At 46.3% G+C, this 16,989-nt stretch overlaps 1 protein-coding gene across 1 annotated transcript; it reads left to right on the top strand.

The window, feature by feature from the left end:
* Positions 1-1,319: 1,319 nt before the first annotated feature.
* On the top strand, positions 1,320-14,984 carry LDLRAD1 (low density lipoprotein receptor class A domain containing 1). Its single transcript, XM_069862240.1, has 5 exons — positions 1,320-2,617; positions 11,804-11,935; positions 12,728-12,865; positions 13,444-13,572; positions 14,347-14,984. The coding sequence occupies exons 1-5, from the start codon at positions 2,593-2,595 to the stop codon at positions 14,490-14,492; spliced, it is 570 nt and encodes a 189-aa protein (XP_069718341.1). The 5' UTR covers positions 1,320-2,592; the 3' UTR covers positions 14,493-14,984.
* The last annotated feature ends 2,005 nt before the right edge of the window (positions 14,985-16,989 follow it).

The raw sequence follows: 16,989 nt of genomic DNA, 5'->3' as shown, positions 1-16,989 counted from the left end.
TTTGCGGACGACACTAAGCTGGGTGGAAGTGTCGATCTGCTGGAGGGTCGGGAGGCTCTGCAAAGGGATCTGAACAGGCTGGACCGCTGGGCTGAGTCCAATGGCATGAGGTTTAACAAGGCCAAATGCCGGGTCCTGCACTTGGGGCACAACAACCCTGTGCAGTGCTACAGACTAGGAGAAGTCTGTCTAGAAAGCTGCCTGGAGGAGAGGGACCTGGGGGTGTTGGTTGACAGCCGACTGAATATGAGCCAGCAGTGTGCCCAGGTGGCCAAGAAGGCCAATGGCATCTTGGCTTGTATCAGAAACGGCGTGACCAGCAGGTCCAGGGAGGTTATCCTCCCTCTGTACTCGGCACTGGTGAGACCGCTCCTCGAATCCTGTGTTCAGTTCTGGGCCCCTCACCACAAGAAGGATGTTGAGGCTCTGGAGTGAGTCCAGAGAAGAGCAACAAAGCTGGTGAAAGGGCTGGAGAACAGGCCTTATGAGGAGCGGCTGAGAGAGCTGGGGGTGTTTAGCCTGGAGAAGAGGAGGCTGAGGGGTGACCTCATTGCTCTCTACAACTACCTGAAAGGACGTTGTAGAGAGGAGGGTGCTGGCCTCTTCTCCCAAGTGACAGGGGACAGGACAAGAGGGAATGGCCTCAAGCTCCGCCAGGGGAGGTTTAGGCTAGACGTTAGGAAAAAATTCTTTACAGAAAGGGTCATTGGGCACTGGAACAGGCTGCCCAGGGAGGTGGTTGATTCACCTTCCCTGGAGGTGTTTAAGGCACGGGTGGACGAGGTGCTGAGGGATATGGTTTAGTGTTTGGTAGGAACGGTTGGACTCGGTGATCCGGTGGGTCTCTTCCAACCTGGTTATTCTGTGATTCTGTGATTCTGTGATTCTTCCAATTTGTAGAAGGTGCCCAGAGTTGCAGACTGTTTGCTGGTTGGCGTTTGTTGTTTTTACCCCACATCCTCCTCAGAACAGGAGAGCTTTCTAGCACCAAGTTTAACACTGATGTATTCCTGTGAGAAACCCGCTTTGGACAAATTGGTGCTGTGCCAAAGGAGGAGCTCCTAAAAGACTGTTTAATTCTGGCTGATCTGAGAACAGGTGAGTGCAGGGTTGGCAGATGCCCTTGTCCAGAAGTGTGTGTTAACTCAAACAAGCTGTATGTGTGTGGATGGAGACGGTCGTTGCTGTTGGGCATTATTTAGTGCTTTGAATCAATTTGAGGCAGTTGTCTTGGGGCCAACTTACAGGCGATACAGCTGATGGTTTCTCCTCCAAAGCCCCCTCAAAAGCTAGTACGTGGGGAGGAACCGTGATCCTTGAACACTTAATACCAGTGTTTTTCTCTCTTCTCCCCCCATGGCAAAGCAGGCTGCTCGTGGCATTTTATTCTTGAAGCCACGAAACTTCATAGCGTGTGCTGTACTGAAGCCTGCAGCCAGTTTAAAAGGCTGCAAATGATTTGTAAGTTCATGTTAGCTACAGGCTGAGCTGCTAAGCCTTCCCGCAGGCCTGGAAATTCAAGTACACAAGTAAACAATAGGACTCTGGAGGATTTGCTATGCCTGTGCTCGTTGCCCAGGCAGGGAAGCTATTCCAGATGGTTGTATCCTGCACAGCTGTCCTGAGATCTGATCATTTTGCAGGAGTCTGGGCTGGTGCTGCTACACGGTCAACCCTAATTTGGGAAGCAGGGTGGGGAATGACTTGCATAAAGATGATCAGACTCTCTCCCTTGAAGCTTTCATTCCATTTCCACTTAGAAGCAGGGTTCTCCTTGACTGGTGCCAGGGTAAATGCAGTTGGCATCAGCTGGAGGTGAGCATTCATCTTCCAAATTGGCAACAGAGTGACAGTGGCATTCTCGGCATCCAAAATCTCCATGTCCTTTATGATTTGCTTAATGTCCTGTTGGAAATCTGAGATGGAGCCAAAAGAAATGAGAAGCCAAGTAGACAGCCCACTTCCAACCACAGCCAGAACAAGGGCTTCCGTGCCCTCTCCTGCTCGCGTGCCTGGGCAGCAGCACACTCCTTGCTTTCCTCCCTCTGTTGGGTTTTGTATCCTGGTAACATTCCTCCTGTGAAGTGCAGAAAACTCCCTGCAGTCTTCTGTGCCGCTGTGCAGGCTGTAGCTCTGGGAAGCATGAGCAGAACTCACCCCCAGGTACAGTCTTTCTCTTTGGGGAAAAATTTGCATGCAGCCATTTCCTAAATTACATGTGTTCTTGATAATGATATTTGTCTGATCTCCTTACCAGTTGTTTATGTGAGATTTCAAGTCCTTTCTACTTAAACCATAGATACAAAAGGAAAGTATTGATATGAAGCAAAGAACTTGCATTAGTGTTTAAAAAGTGCGTAACCAAGATTAAAAAGGTGATTTGATTGATCATGTGAATTAAATCTGGGCCACGTTTCCACCAATGCAATTTTTGCTTGTGTGTAAAACTAAAGGAGTATGTTACATATTTGTGGGTGAGACAGTGTGAGAACTAAAACAGTGTTTCTTGTGTCGTTACTGTGTGCTGCTTCAGTAAACAGTCTTTTATTCCTTTCCTTCCAGAGAAATGGTGATATAGCTACTTTTGATTCAATGAAGCCCTTCTCTAAAGAAAGAGGTAATAAACTAAATGCAGAGCTTAACATTTTTATTATTAAAGTATAAATCAATTGAAACTATCTAAGTAATCTAAAATACAACCAGTATTTATGGTCTGTTGAGAGTGATTCCTTCCTTCCCTCCCGCCCCCTTTTGTGTAGTGAAGCATCAAGACAATAAGATTAATAAACTTAAGCTGTTCTTTGTTAGCCTGGAGTCTTACAGAATAGTAACATGATAGGAAATCCTTGTCAGTCACAGGCTCATAATGAGCTTGCTGTAGGCTTTCTGTATGTTTTAATAGTCAAACTTCAGCACATTTTGTTCATATTAAGAAGAAGAAGGTGAGATCAAACAGAGTCAATAGCAAACATAAATCAGATTGCAAGAACTTTTTACCATGGCCATTATTTTAGACTTGTGTCTATTTGTATTCATGGTGCTTTCTGGTCAAAGGTGTTGTAGATGCAGACAAGCTGTAATTCATGACTTTTCTTTTAAGCTGAAATGTTTTGCATTTGATTCTCAATCAAGTGAAATGGAGGGGGTGGTTACTGCAGCCAGGATGCCTTTGCTGTTGAGCAAAGGCTGTGTCTTTGCTTGCATTTGTACAACACAACTAAGTAAATACGAAGCACAGCTAAGACAAATTCTATCTTTTTGATCAAAGCTCTTTAAACTCAGAAATAGTAAAATCCCATTATGCATGTAGGGTGGTCAGAAGTGACTGGTTACGTGTTTCTTAGACAAGTACATTAATTATTTTTCCTGTTAGTTTGGAAAGAGGAAGGAATGCATGAAAATACAACGTTGGTTTAGAGACAAAGCACTGGTGCTCCAGAGCACTGAGGCGAGGGCAGCTAATTAGCATTGCTCTTAAGGGCACTGCTGTTGTGTTGCAATGACTGTGAGTTTGGCATTTAGCTTCCAATTTGGTTTGATTTATGTATATGACTTTCTAATAGTTGGAGTCCATGGAAGGTCGCTGCTCTTTTTACCCTGGACATGTCTTTGGGGAGGGAAAGGGCTGTTCTTCAGACAGTTCTCACCACTTTGCATTGATAATTCAGCCTTGTTCTGTGAAAGTGTTCGAGTCCTGGTCAGGGCAGAAAGGTTGAAGTGCTGCAAAATGAGATCATAGAATCATAGAATCACCAGGTTGGAAAAGACCCCCAGAATCATCGAGTCCAACCATTCCTAAATCATGTCCCTCAGCACCTCATCCACCCATCCCTTAAACACCTCCAGGGAAGGTGACTCAACCACCTCCCTGGGCAGCCTCTGCCAGTGCCCAGTGACCCTTTCTGTGAAAAATTTTTTCCTAATGTTCAGCCTGAACCTCCCCTGGCAGAGCTTGAGGCCATTCCCTCTCATCCTGTCTCCTGTCACTTGGGATGTTACTTCTTGAGGAGTTCTGCCATGGGCTCTGGGAGGGCGCGTTTCCCAGCCTTACACCAACCTGCCCTGTGTTTTGTTTGCTTCTGCCATGAAAAGGATGCTGCTGTCCCACAGGGCCAGGCAGGGGCTTGGCCTCCTCCACCCTTCTGCTTCCAAGTGCATAGGGTGAGCTCTGACAGAAAGGCAGCTTTTGTGCTGTGCAGTCCCGGTGCTCCTTAAGAGGGGCATGGATTCTTCCACACTACAAGCAGCAAAATTCCCCATGAGGTGTTTAACATCATCGTTTGGCTATCAAAACTCAACTATCAACCCCAAACCCCAGCAGCCCCCTGCCAGTTCTACATGCAGAGCCCCCTGAAATAACCCTCACGGCTCTGTGCTGTTCTCTGTCGGAAACGACGGGAGACATGCACATCAGATGATGATCAACAAGTCTCAGTTTATTAGGGATAAGACGATGACATATATACATTAGTTAATTAGCTCATACACATTACAAAATAAAAGCTCATCATTGGTTACACTATTTTAGTCATTTCTACATTGTTCTGTTACCATGGCTATTGTGATTATCTAAACATCAGGTTCTTAAGAAGAAGACAGTTGCAAGTATAATTATCTTAATCGGGCTACGTTCTGTACTATGATCTTTGCATGCAAGCGGCTTTGTACCTGCTAAGCCTTGCGTTACGGCCATAAATATTGTTAAACAATACTCAGCTTAGGTAGCCAAGCTTCGAGGGGCCTCATGACCTTTCTCTTGTAACCAAGTGCTGACAAGGTCATCCACATTTCCCCCGTTTTCTTTAAGTAAGAAAACATTAGCTTGTGATTTGTGGACAAGGTTGAGGACTGAGTTTTGCAAGCAGGTCAACAAACAAGGTAAAAGGATGATTATAAACAGTATCACAATCACTATACCCAATGCATACATAATAAATGTCCTGAGCCACGGACCCAGTCCTAAGGAGGACAACCATTTGTCCAAGGGATTGGAGACCACTTTAATGTTCTGCGTGTGATCTTGTAACCATTTCAGGTGCTGATGGATGGATTTAGAATTGGAAGACAAATTAAAACAACACATTCCTTCAAAATCCTCACAACCATGACCTTGAGCCAATAGTAAAAAGTCAACGGCTGCTCTGTTTTGTAAAATTTGATGTCTCAGACTATCCATGTCTTGTGCCATTTCAGACAAAATTTCAGTAGTTACATTAGATTGTTTTACAATCCAACATGCCAATTTTCCTAAAGTATTCAATGCATGTGCTGTACCCACACTAGGCACAAGGGAGGCAAAAATGCGGGCTGCTGGGCCCCAAAGCTCCACCTGATCATTACAATCAGGCGATAAAGCCGATATGGAGCGCTTGGAACGGTTAGGAAGGAGAGAATGGACTGTTTCAGAGATGTTCGGGGCAAATAAGGCTAATTTTCCCAGATAACATGGACTCCCTTTTGCATATCGGGGTATTCCTTGCCAAGCGCGATCTCCACATATCAAATAGATGTCATGAGGCAATTTTAGTGCTGTACGGTTGGCCCAAATTCTGGTTTCATTGCTTCCCCATCCGTATGGGTATATGCCACACATATAAGTGGCATTCCAAAAAGGCCATTCCTTAGGTGTTAACCACATTATTTTGTCAGTCTTTTTGTAAATATAAAATCCCAAATTCAAACATCCATATTCATTGGCTGTTCTGTTTAACATTCTGCTACCTAATAATTTAATCTCTTGAGGATCCCAAGGCAAAGAGACATTTAAACCTGCCAACAAATGGGCTGCACATTCATCCTGCCTCAAATTGACAGTGCAACTTCCTTCAGTTAATCCTTTAAAGTCTGATTCGTTAAAACCAGGAACCCCGAGCAAGCAAGTTTGAAAGGGGTCTGTGGCAGATGCCAAAGAGAGACAAAAGGAAGTCACACCCGTTTTATTTGCCCAAGTTACCCACAAATTAGTTCTTGGACCGATGTAACCTTGAGTCGACGACACGATCATGAGAATTAATATCTCAATCCACGTCATTATCAGAATTCGAAGGCGCATTGTCAGTAGTTGCAACATTCAGTGCAGCCTTCATCCACCTTGCTGGGGCCCAAATAGGACCTGTAGGGGAAGATACACAAAGATATCCTCTGCCCCAATAAATTACCTCTGAAGGACCACACCATTTCCCGTCTTTGGGATCCTTATATAAAACTACAACAGGCTTACTCGAGTGATGCTTTTCATGTGCAATGTCGTAGTGTAATACAACAGGAGGTTCTTTAGAATCACCAAAAACACATAAATGATTAAGTACAAATAATGTCTTTATCAATTTGGTCAAAATGTCAGATTCTTGACAGATTTTTAGATAACGTTTCAATGTATTGTGTGCTCGCTCAATAATTGCTTGACCCGTAGGAGAGTGTGGAATACCTGTTACATGCTGTATTCCCCACTCCTGAAAAAAGCGAGAAAGGCTGTGACTGCAATAGGCAGGACCATTGTCCGTTTTAATTTGGCGAGGAACTCCCATGACCGCAGAACAACTAGAAAGATGTCGGCGGACATGGATAGTTTTTTCTCCAGCTTGAGCTGTTGCCCAAATATATTTACTGAAGGTATCAATAGTAACGTGAAGATACTTCAGTCTACCAAACTCAGAAACATGAGTTACATCCATTTGCCAGATCTCATTAGCTGCAAGGCCCCGAGGATTGACACCCAATCCAAGTCCATGGCCATAGTTGTGATAGCTGCAAATTGGGCAGGCCCGTACTATGGCCGTTGCCTCAGAGTGTGAGATCTGAAATTCTCTGACAAGACCTTTTGCATTCTGATGGAAAATGGCATGTGCGTCTCTTGCCAATCTCTGATTATTGATTGGGGACTTGGTTGTGAGTGAGACCAATTTATCAGCTTTATCATTTCCTTCACCCATGCCAACATTCCATTTATGACTGCGAATATGCAAAATACAAAAAACATTTTCCCTTTGTTTGATTGCTTTCTGTAATTGGACAAATAAATCGTAAAGTCGTTTGTTTTGAACAGTCTTAATAAAGGCATCCTCAATTCGTTCAACAATTCCTGCAACATATAAAGAGTTCGTTACAATGTTTAAAGGATCTGACAAAGTCATCAATGTCCATATCACGGCGACTAGTTCTAGAGTTTGTAACGGGTCTGCTTCTTCTGCAGATATAATATGATGTTGCCATTCTCCGTTGCTTTGCCACGTTACTGCTGCTGTTCGCGATTTTCTTCCTGCATCGGTATATGCGGTAATAGCTTGAGGAATTGGGTCCCACACTCTTTTTAGGCAGACGAGCCAATTCCATTTACCCATCCATTGTAGCAAAGGCCATTTAAAAGGATTGATATTAATGTCAGCTGAGGTACCTAAGAGGGCTTCCTGAAGTTCCTGATGATTGTCAAGGTACCACTGCAAAGTGTCCTTGGAACTCATTGGGATGTATATCGTTGCCGGTTCATGGCCATGAAGCTGTAAAACTCGTTCACGACCCTTTTTTATTAGATGAGCTAACACTTCAATTTGTTGAACCAATGTTTTCGTTTGCTGTAGACTTGGAGATATCCATTCGAGGATGTTCAAATCATTCTTCTGAGATTGAGTTTGAGCAATGGCTCCCAAAAGGTGACGTTGACCCAGCCATATGATCAAATCAAAGTCTTGAGATAAAACAGAGCGGGCAGTACATCCAGTTGTAATTCTTTCCACGATTTGCTGTATTGCATGCTCCTGCTCGGGAGTTACTGAAATCGGCCGAGCGGGATCCGTACCCTGTAATAGTGGTTGTAGGGTATCTAAAAGTTCATTGGGGATGCCCACAACAGGCTTCAGCCACTGTAGGTCCCCTAAAAACCGCTGAGCGTCATTTAATGTTCACAGGTTCAGATCTAATTGGATTTTCTGAGGAGATACAGTACGATCTTTCAAAGTTCAACCTAGATATTTCCATGGAGAGGACCGCTGTATCTTTTCAGGAGCAATAATTAAGTTTGAATGAGCGAGTGTTTGTCTGATAGTATCCACTTGCTTTTCAGAAAAAGGTGTTGCCTGTGCAAACAATATGTCATCCATGTAGTGATAGATAATTACTGATTTCCAGTGTTTTCGAAGTGGTTGAAGAGCAGCATCAACATATAGTTGGCATAAGGTCGGGCTATTTCTCATACCTTGAGGTAATACTGTCCATTCAAAACGTTGATCTGGACCCTCTCTATTCAAGGAGGGTAATGTGAATGCAAAGCGTCTCCTATCTTGTGGGTACAGATCAATGGTGAAAAAACAATCCTTTAAGTCAATGATTAATAAAGGCCAGTCTTGAGTGAGCATAGATGGATTTGGAAGGCCTGGTTGCAAGGCTCCCATGGGTTCCATTTGCTCATTCACGGCTCTTAGATCATGCAAAAGACGATATTTTCCTGACTTTTTCTTGATAACAAAGATGGGAGTATTCCAGGGACTAGTAGATAGTCGTAAATGTCCTTGTTGAAATTGTTCTTGCACCAGATGATGTGCTTGCTGAAGGCTTTCCCGTTTTAAAGGCCATTGCTTAACCCATACTGGTGTGTCGGTTGTCCAAGTTATGGGAATTGGGAAAGACCAAGCAATGGCTACAAGGTTAAAGGGTGCTCATTTGTAAGAACCAGTCCCAATTGAGCGAGGATATCTTGGCCAACAAGACATTGAACAGTAGGTGGCAGCTGGACGATTGAAAAAACAGCAGAGACTTGCCGGCCATCAATTTTTACAGTCACGGTAGGTGATTGTTGGGCCAGTGTTAAGTCCCCAACTCCAGAAACTGCTACTGTAGCTGGCTGAATTGGCCATTCAGAAGGCCAAAATTGTGGGGCAATTATGCTAGAATCCGCCCCAGTGTCAAAAAGTCCTAACAGTGTAGTATGAGTTCCTTGATAGGTCACTGTAACTTTACGTTTAGGGCGCTCTGAGAGGTTCATTGTTAACAGCATGAGTCCTCCTGTGGAACCAAATCCTTTGTCTTCTCGGGGAGAAGTAGATATTGGAGTTAATTTGTTGGTTAATTGTGGCATTGGTATCAATTGAGCAATTCGCTGTCCTTTGCGAATACAAACAGGCGGAAACAGTGTATGAGCCATGATCATGATTTCTCCGGTGTAATCGGCATCAATAAGTCCAGGGAGCACAAAAAGTCCTAATATTGAAGCAGAGGATCTCCAAATTAACAATGCTCCCACTTGTTGTCCATCAATTTTTAGTGGTCCGATGATTCCGGTTGAAATCTTGTGTGGCTGATTTGTCAATAAATTAATATCTACTGAGGCTGCCAAGTCGAGCCCAAGGCTGCCCCGGGTTGCTGGCGAAAGTGTGGAGGCAGTGCCGGTTGAGCAGCGGCCACTTGTGTCGTCGCGCGGAAGCTGCGAGTCGCGCTCCCATTGAAGTTTCCCGATCTGCGGCAACAAGCTCCAGTATTGTGTGTATCAGACCGGCATCGGGCACACCATATTCCTGTTGCTGCACATTCTCGCCGAGTATGTCCGAGCACTCCACAACGATAACATTTTGGCCGGCCTCTGGGTTGTGCATTCCTGGTTTGAGCAGCTGACACTTGGAGAGGTGCAAGAGCAGCTAACACTTGTGATTGAGAGGCTCTTGCCTGTTCCTGTAATCCCTGACTTAACTCTTTAATAGCTTCAACTACAAAGGCTTGTGGACCCACTGGAATGTGAGACATTCTCTCTAATGCTTCCTCAATGGTCCAATTAGCTCCCAACGTATTTAACACATTACGTGTAGTGGTATTACAATTTTGCAATGCGCATTGTTTTAACAATGCCCCTGTCATATAATCTTGCACTCCCGCACGTTCAATAGCAGAAGTGACTTTGTCTATAAAGGTACCAAAATGTTCATCACAACCTTGTTTAATTCCCATATAAACTGGTACACCACCCGGATCCTTTACATGAGCAATTGCCAACCGAACAAGGCGCATAGCTTCACGTAGTTTATCTGGGCCGATAAGTGCCTGAGCCTCTGTTCGCAAAAACGGTCCCAGACCCATCAATTCCTCCATAGTTATATCATGAAGGGGATCTGCTGGGTCCCGCTGCACAGCTAGGCATTGATTTACCAAAGTTTGCCAATGAGCGTTAAAAAGCAGTTGTTGATGTGGTGAAAAAAGGAGGCAAACCACTCCTCTACAGTCGGAGGGCAATAATAACTGTGTATCCCATATATAGTCTAACATTTGTTTAACAGGTTCACTGCTCACTCCAAACTCACTAACAGTGGAGCGGAGCTGTGATAAAAGCTTCCAGTCTAGGGCTGCTACAGTAGCATTCAATCCGCCACAGGGCAAGGGCTGATAAATTACTGGGCACGCCAATTGAGCAGCCGCGTGAAGCACATCAGCATCTCCCGTACCTATACCTTCTCTAGCTAAAGCTGCCCATGCCTCTCGATGCTCCCTTGCCATGGCTTCGGCCAAATCCGATTCAGCACCAGGCAAGGTATCATCCTCTGGGCTAGGGGACGTGATAAAAGGATTATTAGGCGTAGATACTTTGATAGGGGTTGGAATAGAATCAGAGGGGAGTGGATCTGGCAGCGGGTCTGGAGGGGTTGGAATAGGATCAGAGGGGAGTGGATCTGGCAGCGGGTCTGGAGGCGCTGCCGGAGGAGCGGAGGGAACAGCCGCATCAAAAGAAGGTGGAGGCGGCGGAGGAGGTAAAACAACAGTATTTGTGCTAGGAGGTAAGATAGGGACTTGCAACCAGTCAGAGGTATAAGATTTATTTTTATTTTGCGCGGCTGTGGCATGCTCGGCGGCTTTTTGTTCTGCCTGGTACTGTAACAGCTCATTATGTATAATTTTCCACGCTTTACCAAACTTCTTTGCAGTTTTGTCCCCATCTATCGCTGCATCCCATAATTTATCTCCGAATTTTTGCCATTCTGACAGCTCGTGTACAGTATGCGGGTTTTGAAAACAACTCTGCGTTTGACCATATGCTAATAAATTTGGAAGTTCTTTCTTTAAATCTACATCTTTGACCTGCCTCTTAGTCAAGAAGCAGGTAAATAAATCATATGCTGCTTGCCTCTCCATACCTTAAACGTCAGTGCTGTTGCGGCTCTCCAAGGTCCTGGCAGCACATATCGACCAGGCTCGTCTATACGGTCACCTGGGGCTCGGCGCGGTTCCTCCTGCGCTTATAGCCGTCCTCGCCGTGTAAGGACTCGACCACTCATCGTTCCACCGTGGCAACAAGGCTCGTATGTACGGTCACCTTTATCACGTCGGGGTCACCATTTGTCGGAAACGACGGGAGACATGCGCATCAGATGATGATCAACAAGTCTCAGTTTATTAGGGATAAGACGATGACATATATACATTAGTTAATTAGCTCATACATATTACAAAATAAAAGCTCATCATTGGTTACACTATTTTAGTCATTTCTACATTGTTCTGTTACCATGGCTATTGTGATTATCTAAACATCAGGTTCTTAAGAAGAAGACAGTTGCAAGTATAATTATCTTAATCGGGCTACGTTCTGTACTATGATCTTTGCATGCAAGCGGCTTTGTACCTGCTAAGCCTTGCGTTACGGCCATAAATATTGTTAAACAATACTCAGCTTAGGTAGCCAAGCTTCGAGGGGCCTCATGACCTTTCTCTTGTAACCAAGTGCTGACAAGGTCATCCACAGTTCTCCTCCGAAACACTCCGACCCTGCTGAGCCCTGCTGGACTCTTTCCCCAGCCCCTCACCTCTGGTTCTTGCCTGCTGATAGGTCGCTGCCAGCCATGGGGCATCTGCTTGGGCTGCACATGGAAATGCATCTGCATCTCTGCAGTGGTGCTGCTCCTCCTCGCTGCCACTGTGGGCTTGGCAGTGGCCCTGGGACTCCTGTCACACACACCAGGTTGGTCTCCTGAGGGTCATTATTTTTTTTATAAAGGTGGCGGAAATGGTGTGGCATGAGAACACCCTTCATGTTCATCAGTGGATGAAGCAGTGGTTCCCAGTGTAGGCCAGGAGAAAGGAAAGGGATCAGCAGAGGGATGCAGCTTGAGTCACCACAAGCCGTTCCTTGACTCCAGTGTCCTGTGCTCTAGGGCTGTGGTAACTCTGGATGGCAGAGTCATGCCTCAGACTACTTGTGTGGTCTTCAGACTCCGCCATGAACCTACCAGAGATGAATCCTGTCTCCTGGTTGTTTTCAGAACAACAAATGAATTTCAGAAATCCCTCCCTTGATCTATTCTTCATTCTGTGCAAATCGTAGAATCATAGAATCACCAGGTTGGAAAAGACCCATGGGATCATTGAGTCCAACCATTCCTATCAAACACTAAACCATGTCCCTCTGCACCTCGTCCACCTGTCCCTTAAACACCTCCAGGGAAGGTGACTCAACCACCTCCCTGGGCAGCCTGTTCCAGTTCCCAATGACCCTTTCCATGAAAAATTTTTTCCTAATATTCAGCCTAAACTGCCCCTGGCGGAGCTTGAGGCCATTCCCTCTTGTCCTGTCCCCTGTCACTTGGGAGAAGAGGCCAGCTCCCTCCTCTCCACAACCTCCTTTCAGGTAGTTGTAGAGAGCAATGAGGTCTCCCCTCAGCCTCCTCTTCTCCAAGCTAAACAACCCCAGCTCTCTCAGCTGCTCCTCATCAGGCCTGTTGGAAAATAAAAGCATTTCTTGCTTTCCCTTCAGTGAACCGCTTCTGTACAGCCTTCAATAACCGGACAGGCTTCTTGTGTGACGACAGTGTGACCTGCATCCTGGCCAGCCAGGTCTGTGATGGAGTCAGTAACTGCAGGAAGGGAGAGGATGAACAGAAGAAACTCTGTGGTAAGTGGTTTTGTTGTGACCGTCCTCCCTGCATTGGTCTTCCTGTGGTGAAATAGAGCAGCCAGTATCCCTTTAATCCTTCTCCATGTTTCTGGCTGCATATGTGAGCAGACAAGCCTTGGCAGATCTTTTGTAGGGCAGGTATTGAGAGATGGCACTGACCAAAACCCAGCAGGAGTGCCAAGAATCAAAAACTCCAAGCTCCTCTGATCTTCCTAGTTTCTGGACTTGGGGATTTTGTTTGTTTGTTTGTTTGTTTTTTAACCAGAATGCAGTTTTCCTCCTTTAATTAAGCTGTACGCCTACATGGTTAATTTTATTGTCAAGTTACTCTGAGAAAAACTCCTTAAAGCAGAAGCCTAGGACATCCAGACTCTGCTTCCAGCTCAGCCACGATCATATCGTTCCCTCTCCAACCTCAGATTCCCCTCCAGCAGCGTTGTTCATGCCCTGACACCGCAGGGGGAAGGACCAACTGACCACACAAGATGACAGCCTTTGGTAGCTGCCATCTCCTTTGTAGCCACTGCATCCGTACCCAGTGGAGCTGAAGGCATCCTGTGTGTCCATCCTTGCAGGTGACTTGCCCAACAGCCTTCCAGGATACCTGGTTTTCAGATGCAGTAACCCTGCGCACTGGATCTACGCTGATCAGAGGTGCAACAGGATGAATGACTGTGGAGACTGCTCTGACGAGATGGGGAGCTGTAAGTCTCTCTTCTGGCTGCTATTGGGCACAAGATACTTTCTGATGATGGGTTGTAATGGGGCGTGCAGGTGCAGCGCTCGCTGATGCTGCTGGAAAACTCTGGAGGCTGGTACCCATTGCTAAAACACAAAAGAGCTGGAGTAGGATGTGAGTGTGAACCATGCAGGCTCCATTCTGTCAGCTGCAAAGGGCTCTTTGTCAAAACCTGGTGGTAACTGGAAAGGCTTCATGCTTCACTCCCAGCCCCACAAGTGGCGCCTTCTCTGTGGCTTGATGGGTGTGGAGCAGTTTCATTGTGGTGCAGCAGCTGTAATTCAGACTGATCTTTGGTTATTGGTCAGGAGATGGGTGTGTCTCAGGGTTGGGGGGACTGAGCCTCAGCAACTTCAAAGCCATCTAGATTCTTCTCTCAATAAAATGAGCAGCAAGTTTGTTCCTAAGTCACGCTCCTGATTTTGAACCTCAGATGAGACCTGCCCATATCAACAGCTTTCTCTAGAGTAGCTTGCTGAAAAAAAATAAATTACAGCTAGTCATTCTTCCCATGGTGGTATGTCTGCCACGATGGTCATCTCAATGTCAAGCTCCATGATTGTGTCCTACCAGTAGCACCAAGCCAGTGTCCTCTTTGGTGGGTTCACAGGCTTGGGGTCATCACTAGTGGCTTTTCAGTAGGTACCAGAGGGTAAAAGGGTAGCTACCCACCTAAGAAAGGAGATAACAGGCTAGTGCAGAAGAATAATTTCTGTTCCCTGTTTTCCATCCCTCCCAGCTGCTGCCTGCCCACCGTGTGGGTTGGAGTGGTGGAGCTGCAGTCCTGTTCTCTACGAGTACTGCTCCTGCATCCCCAGGAGGCTGTGTCGGGACGGCATCCAGCACTGCCTCAGCTGGTCTGATGAGTATATCTGCAGACCGTGAAGTCTTGGCACCAAGCAGCACTGAAGACCGCAGGGTGCTTCCTGCATTGTCACCTGTAAATCTTGGTGAACTCCTGCTCTGCTACCTGCTTGGGAAGCTCCAACTCAAGCAGATCCTCAGCAGTAGCATGCTGGCTGGCATGCAGTGACATGGAACAGGGACAAAATGCGTATGGCAGCCTGTGTGCAGGTTAGACACCACTTGTGGGACACCTTCACAGGTTGTCATGGCATGTGAGGGTGAATCCTTTCTACGTGGGCAGAGTGCTGTCTTCCAGCATTGACTCAATAGCTCGATGGATTGAGCGCAAGCTGCTGGAGGTCGGTTACCAGTTGCTGTCAGCACAGGCACTGTCGGGCCAAGCCTGGGTGAGGGGTTTCTCCTGTATGGACACACTGGTGCCTTTGCAGGCAGCTAGATGAGCGTACATTGAGGACTACCCTGAAGAGCAGGAGCAGAGTCAGGTGAGCCTTTCTAGCCCTTGAGTCAGCATTTCCCTCTGACATTTCTTCATGCTCCTGATCCTCATGGGCAGGAGGAGAAGTCAGTGTTTGTGTTCAGAGTATGTCTGCAGTGGATGTCAGCCATGGCTTTGGAGGCTTGCATGATGCACCCAGGGGGCTTCCTCGGGACCCTGGTGCTGAGGCTGATACAGTGGGGAGCTGCTGCACGCCCTCTCAAACCGTGGTGAGCCTCTCAAAGTGGCGAGCACAACGGCAAGGAAAACTGAAGTGGGCGATGCAGGGTTTGTAGGGATAAGTCACTGTGTCCCTGTGACCATGGAGCTGTCCCTGCAGGGCAGGGGACTGGAGCATATGTAAAATGTTCTTCTCTCTCAGGGTTGTGCGTTTCTGGAGCTGCTCAGCAGGCTGAAAGCAGCCGTGGGGCTGGGATAAGTTTGCACTGAAGTTGGCAAGTGAGAAAGGAGAGAAGTGTCGCAGCCTTGGAGCAGAGAGAGCAGCAGAAACCCAAGTGCTGCAGCTGCTCCAAGAGCAGTGTGGGATGACACAGGGTGTGCTTGCAGCTTGTTTTGTTCCTCTGTCAGCAGAGAAGGATTAAGCAGTCAAACCTTTAAAGCAGTCCTCAGGATAGATATGGATGTGCCACTGAAGTTTAAGAAAGAGGAGGTCTTTCTCTGCTCCTCTGAAAAAATCTTGTCTGTGTCTGAAACACCATCGCTGAGAAAAACGTGCACTTACACTGAGTGCCCTTACTTCTCTAGGCCCAAAATAAACATCAGGTGATATTCTTCCCACCACCATCCCGGGTTGTAGATATTTAAAAATAGCCCCCCATTCACTTATTTCCTCTCTGTCCTGTGATCTGCAGCTCAGCACGTCACCGTGACTTGTATTAACTGTGAATATTTCTTCTAATCTGTAGCTGGGCTACAGCCATAGATCCAAGAGATCTCTTAAAAGTAGCTTTACTGTATTCTGACTCATGCTTCACCTAGAACTGAGGTGGCAAAACTCTGCATAATGGAACTGGTAATACAAGAAACTTTTAAAGCTGTGTTTAATAATCTGCCCTTCTCCACGCCTAGCTGGGGTGGAAGGCTTTCTTTTTCCATGCCTGTAAAGCATGATTGCAGTGCATTCAGTGTTGCAGCTCAGAAGAGAGGCTAGGAGTTTTCTAGGTAAACGTTTCTCACTTGCAAGCTTCCAGACTCAATCAAAGCCCAAAATAAAGATGCACATTTTGCTGGAGACGCAGACATCTAATGCTTCAACAAGGCTGAGATGGGGCTTGTAAATAAAGCCAGGCTTAGTGGACATGCTATTGTTCCTCTTGTTACCCCAGAATATGTTCTGGGGCAATTAATGAGAAAGTCTTACAGGATTTCTTAAGAGGAGCATAAGGAGGGATGATTCAGTGGCAGCAGTGCTGGGTCAGCCTCTCGTTCCTGGGGATGGAGAGCTTCTTTCTCATCCAAACTGGGACAGCCACGGACTGTTTGCATGCTCCTTGGGTTTGAAATGCAGGTGGGCTACAACTGCTGCTTCTGTGGGGCAGTGGTCAAAGAAAGGAGGGAGGCAAGGGGAAGAAGAATCTTGTGCCTTATGATGGGAACTGTTTATAGATAACAGAACAACTGGACTTGATAAGGATTGAACTAATTAACTGTTGCAAAAATATAGAAAACCTCATGCTCAGCATAAGGTCTAGCCAATATGGTTAATCAAAAAAAAAAAACCCCAACCCATTTTCTCTGCATCAAATATATTGGGACAACCCTGACTTGCTGGAGCCTGTGATGCTTGCTGTGGTTGGGAAGAGGATGCTGGTCAGGCTGACCCATATGACAACTGCTGCATTCTCCCCATCCAATATTTGTCGATTGTTGCCACTGGTCACCTCTGCCAAGTTTCAAGATTGTCCTGAAGGTGAGGAGGAAAGTGTTGGGGTGTGCAAACATCTGAGTGTGGGGAGTCGGATGTTTCTGCTTGCTGCGTAGGAAGGCTGCTCCACTGCAGCAGAGGTCAAGCGATGGCTT

This window comes from Phaenicophaeus curvirostris, chromosome 8 (assembly GCF_032191515.1).
Source record: "Phaenicophaeus curvirostris isolate KB17595 chromosome 8, BPBGC_Pcur_1.0, whole genome shotgun sequence".
Lineage (NCBI taxonomy): Eukaryota > Metazoa > Chordata > Aves > Cuculiformes > Cuculidae > Phaenicophaeus > Phaenicophaeus curvirostris.
This window is presented reverse-complemented; position numbering and strand designations above follow the sequence as displayed.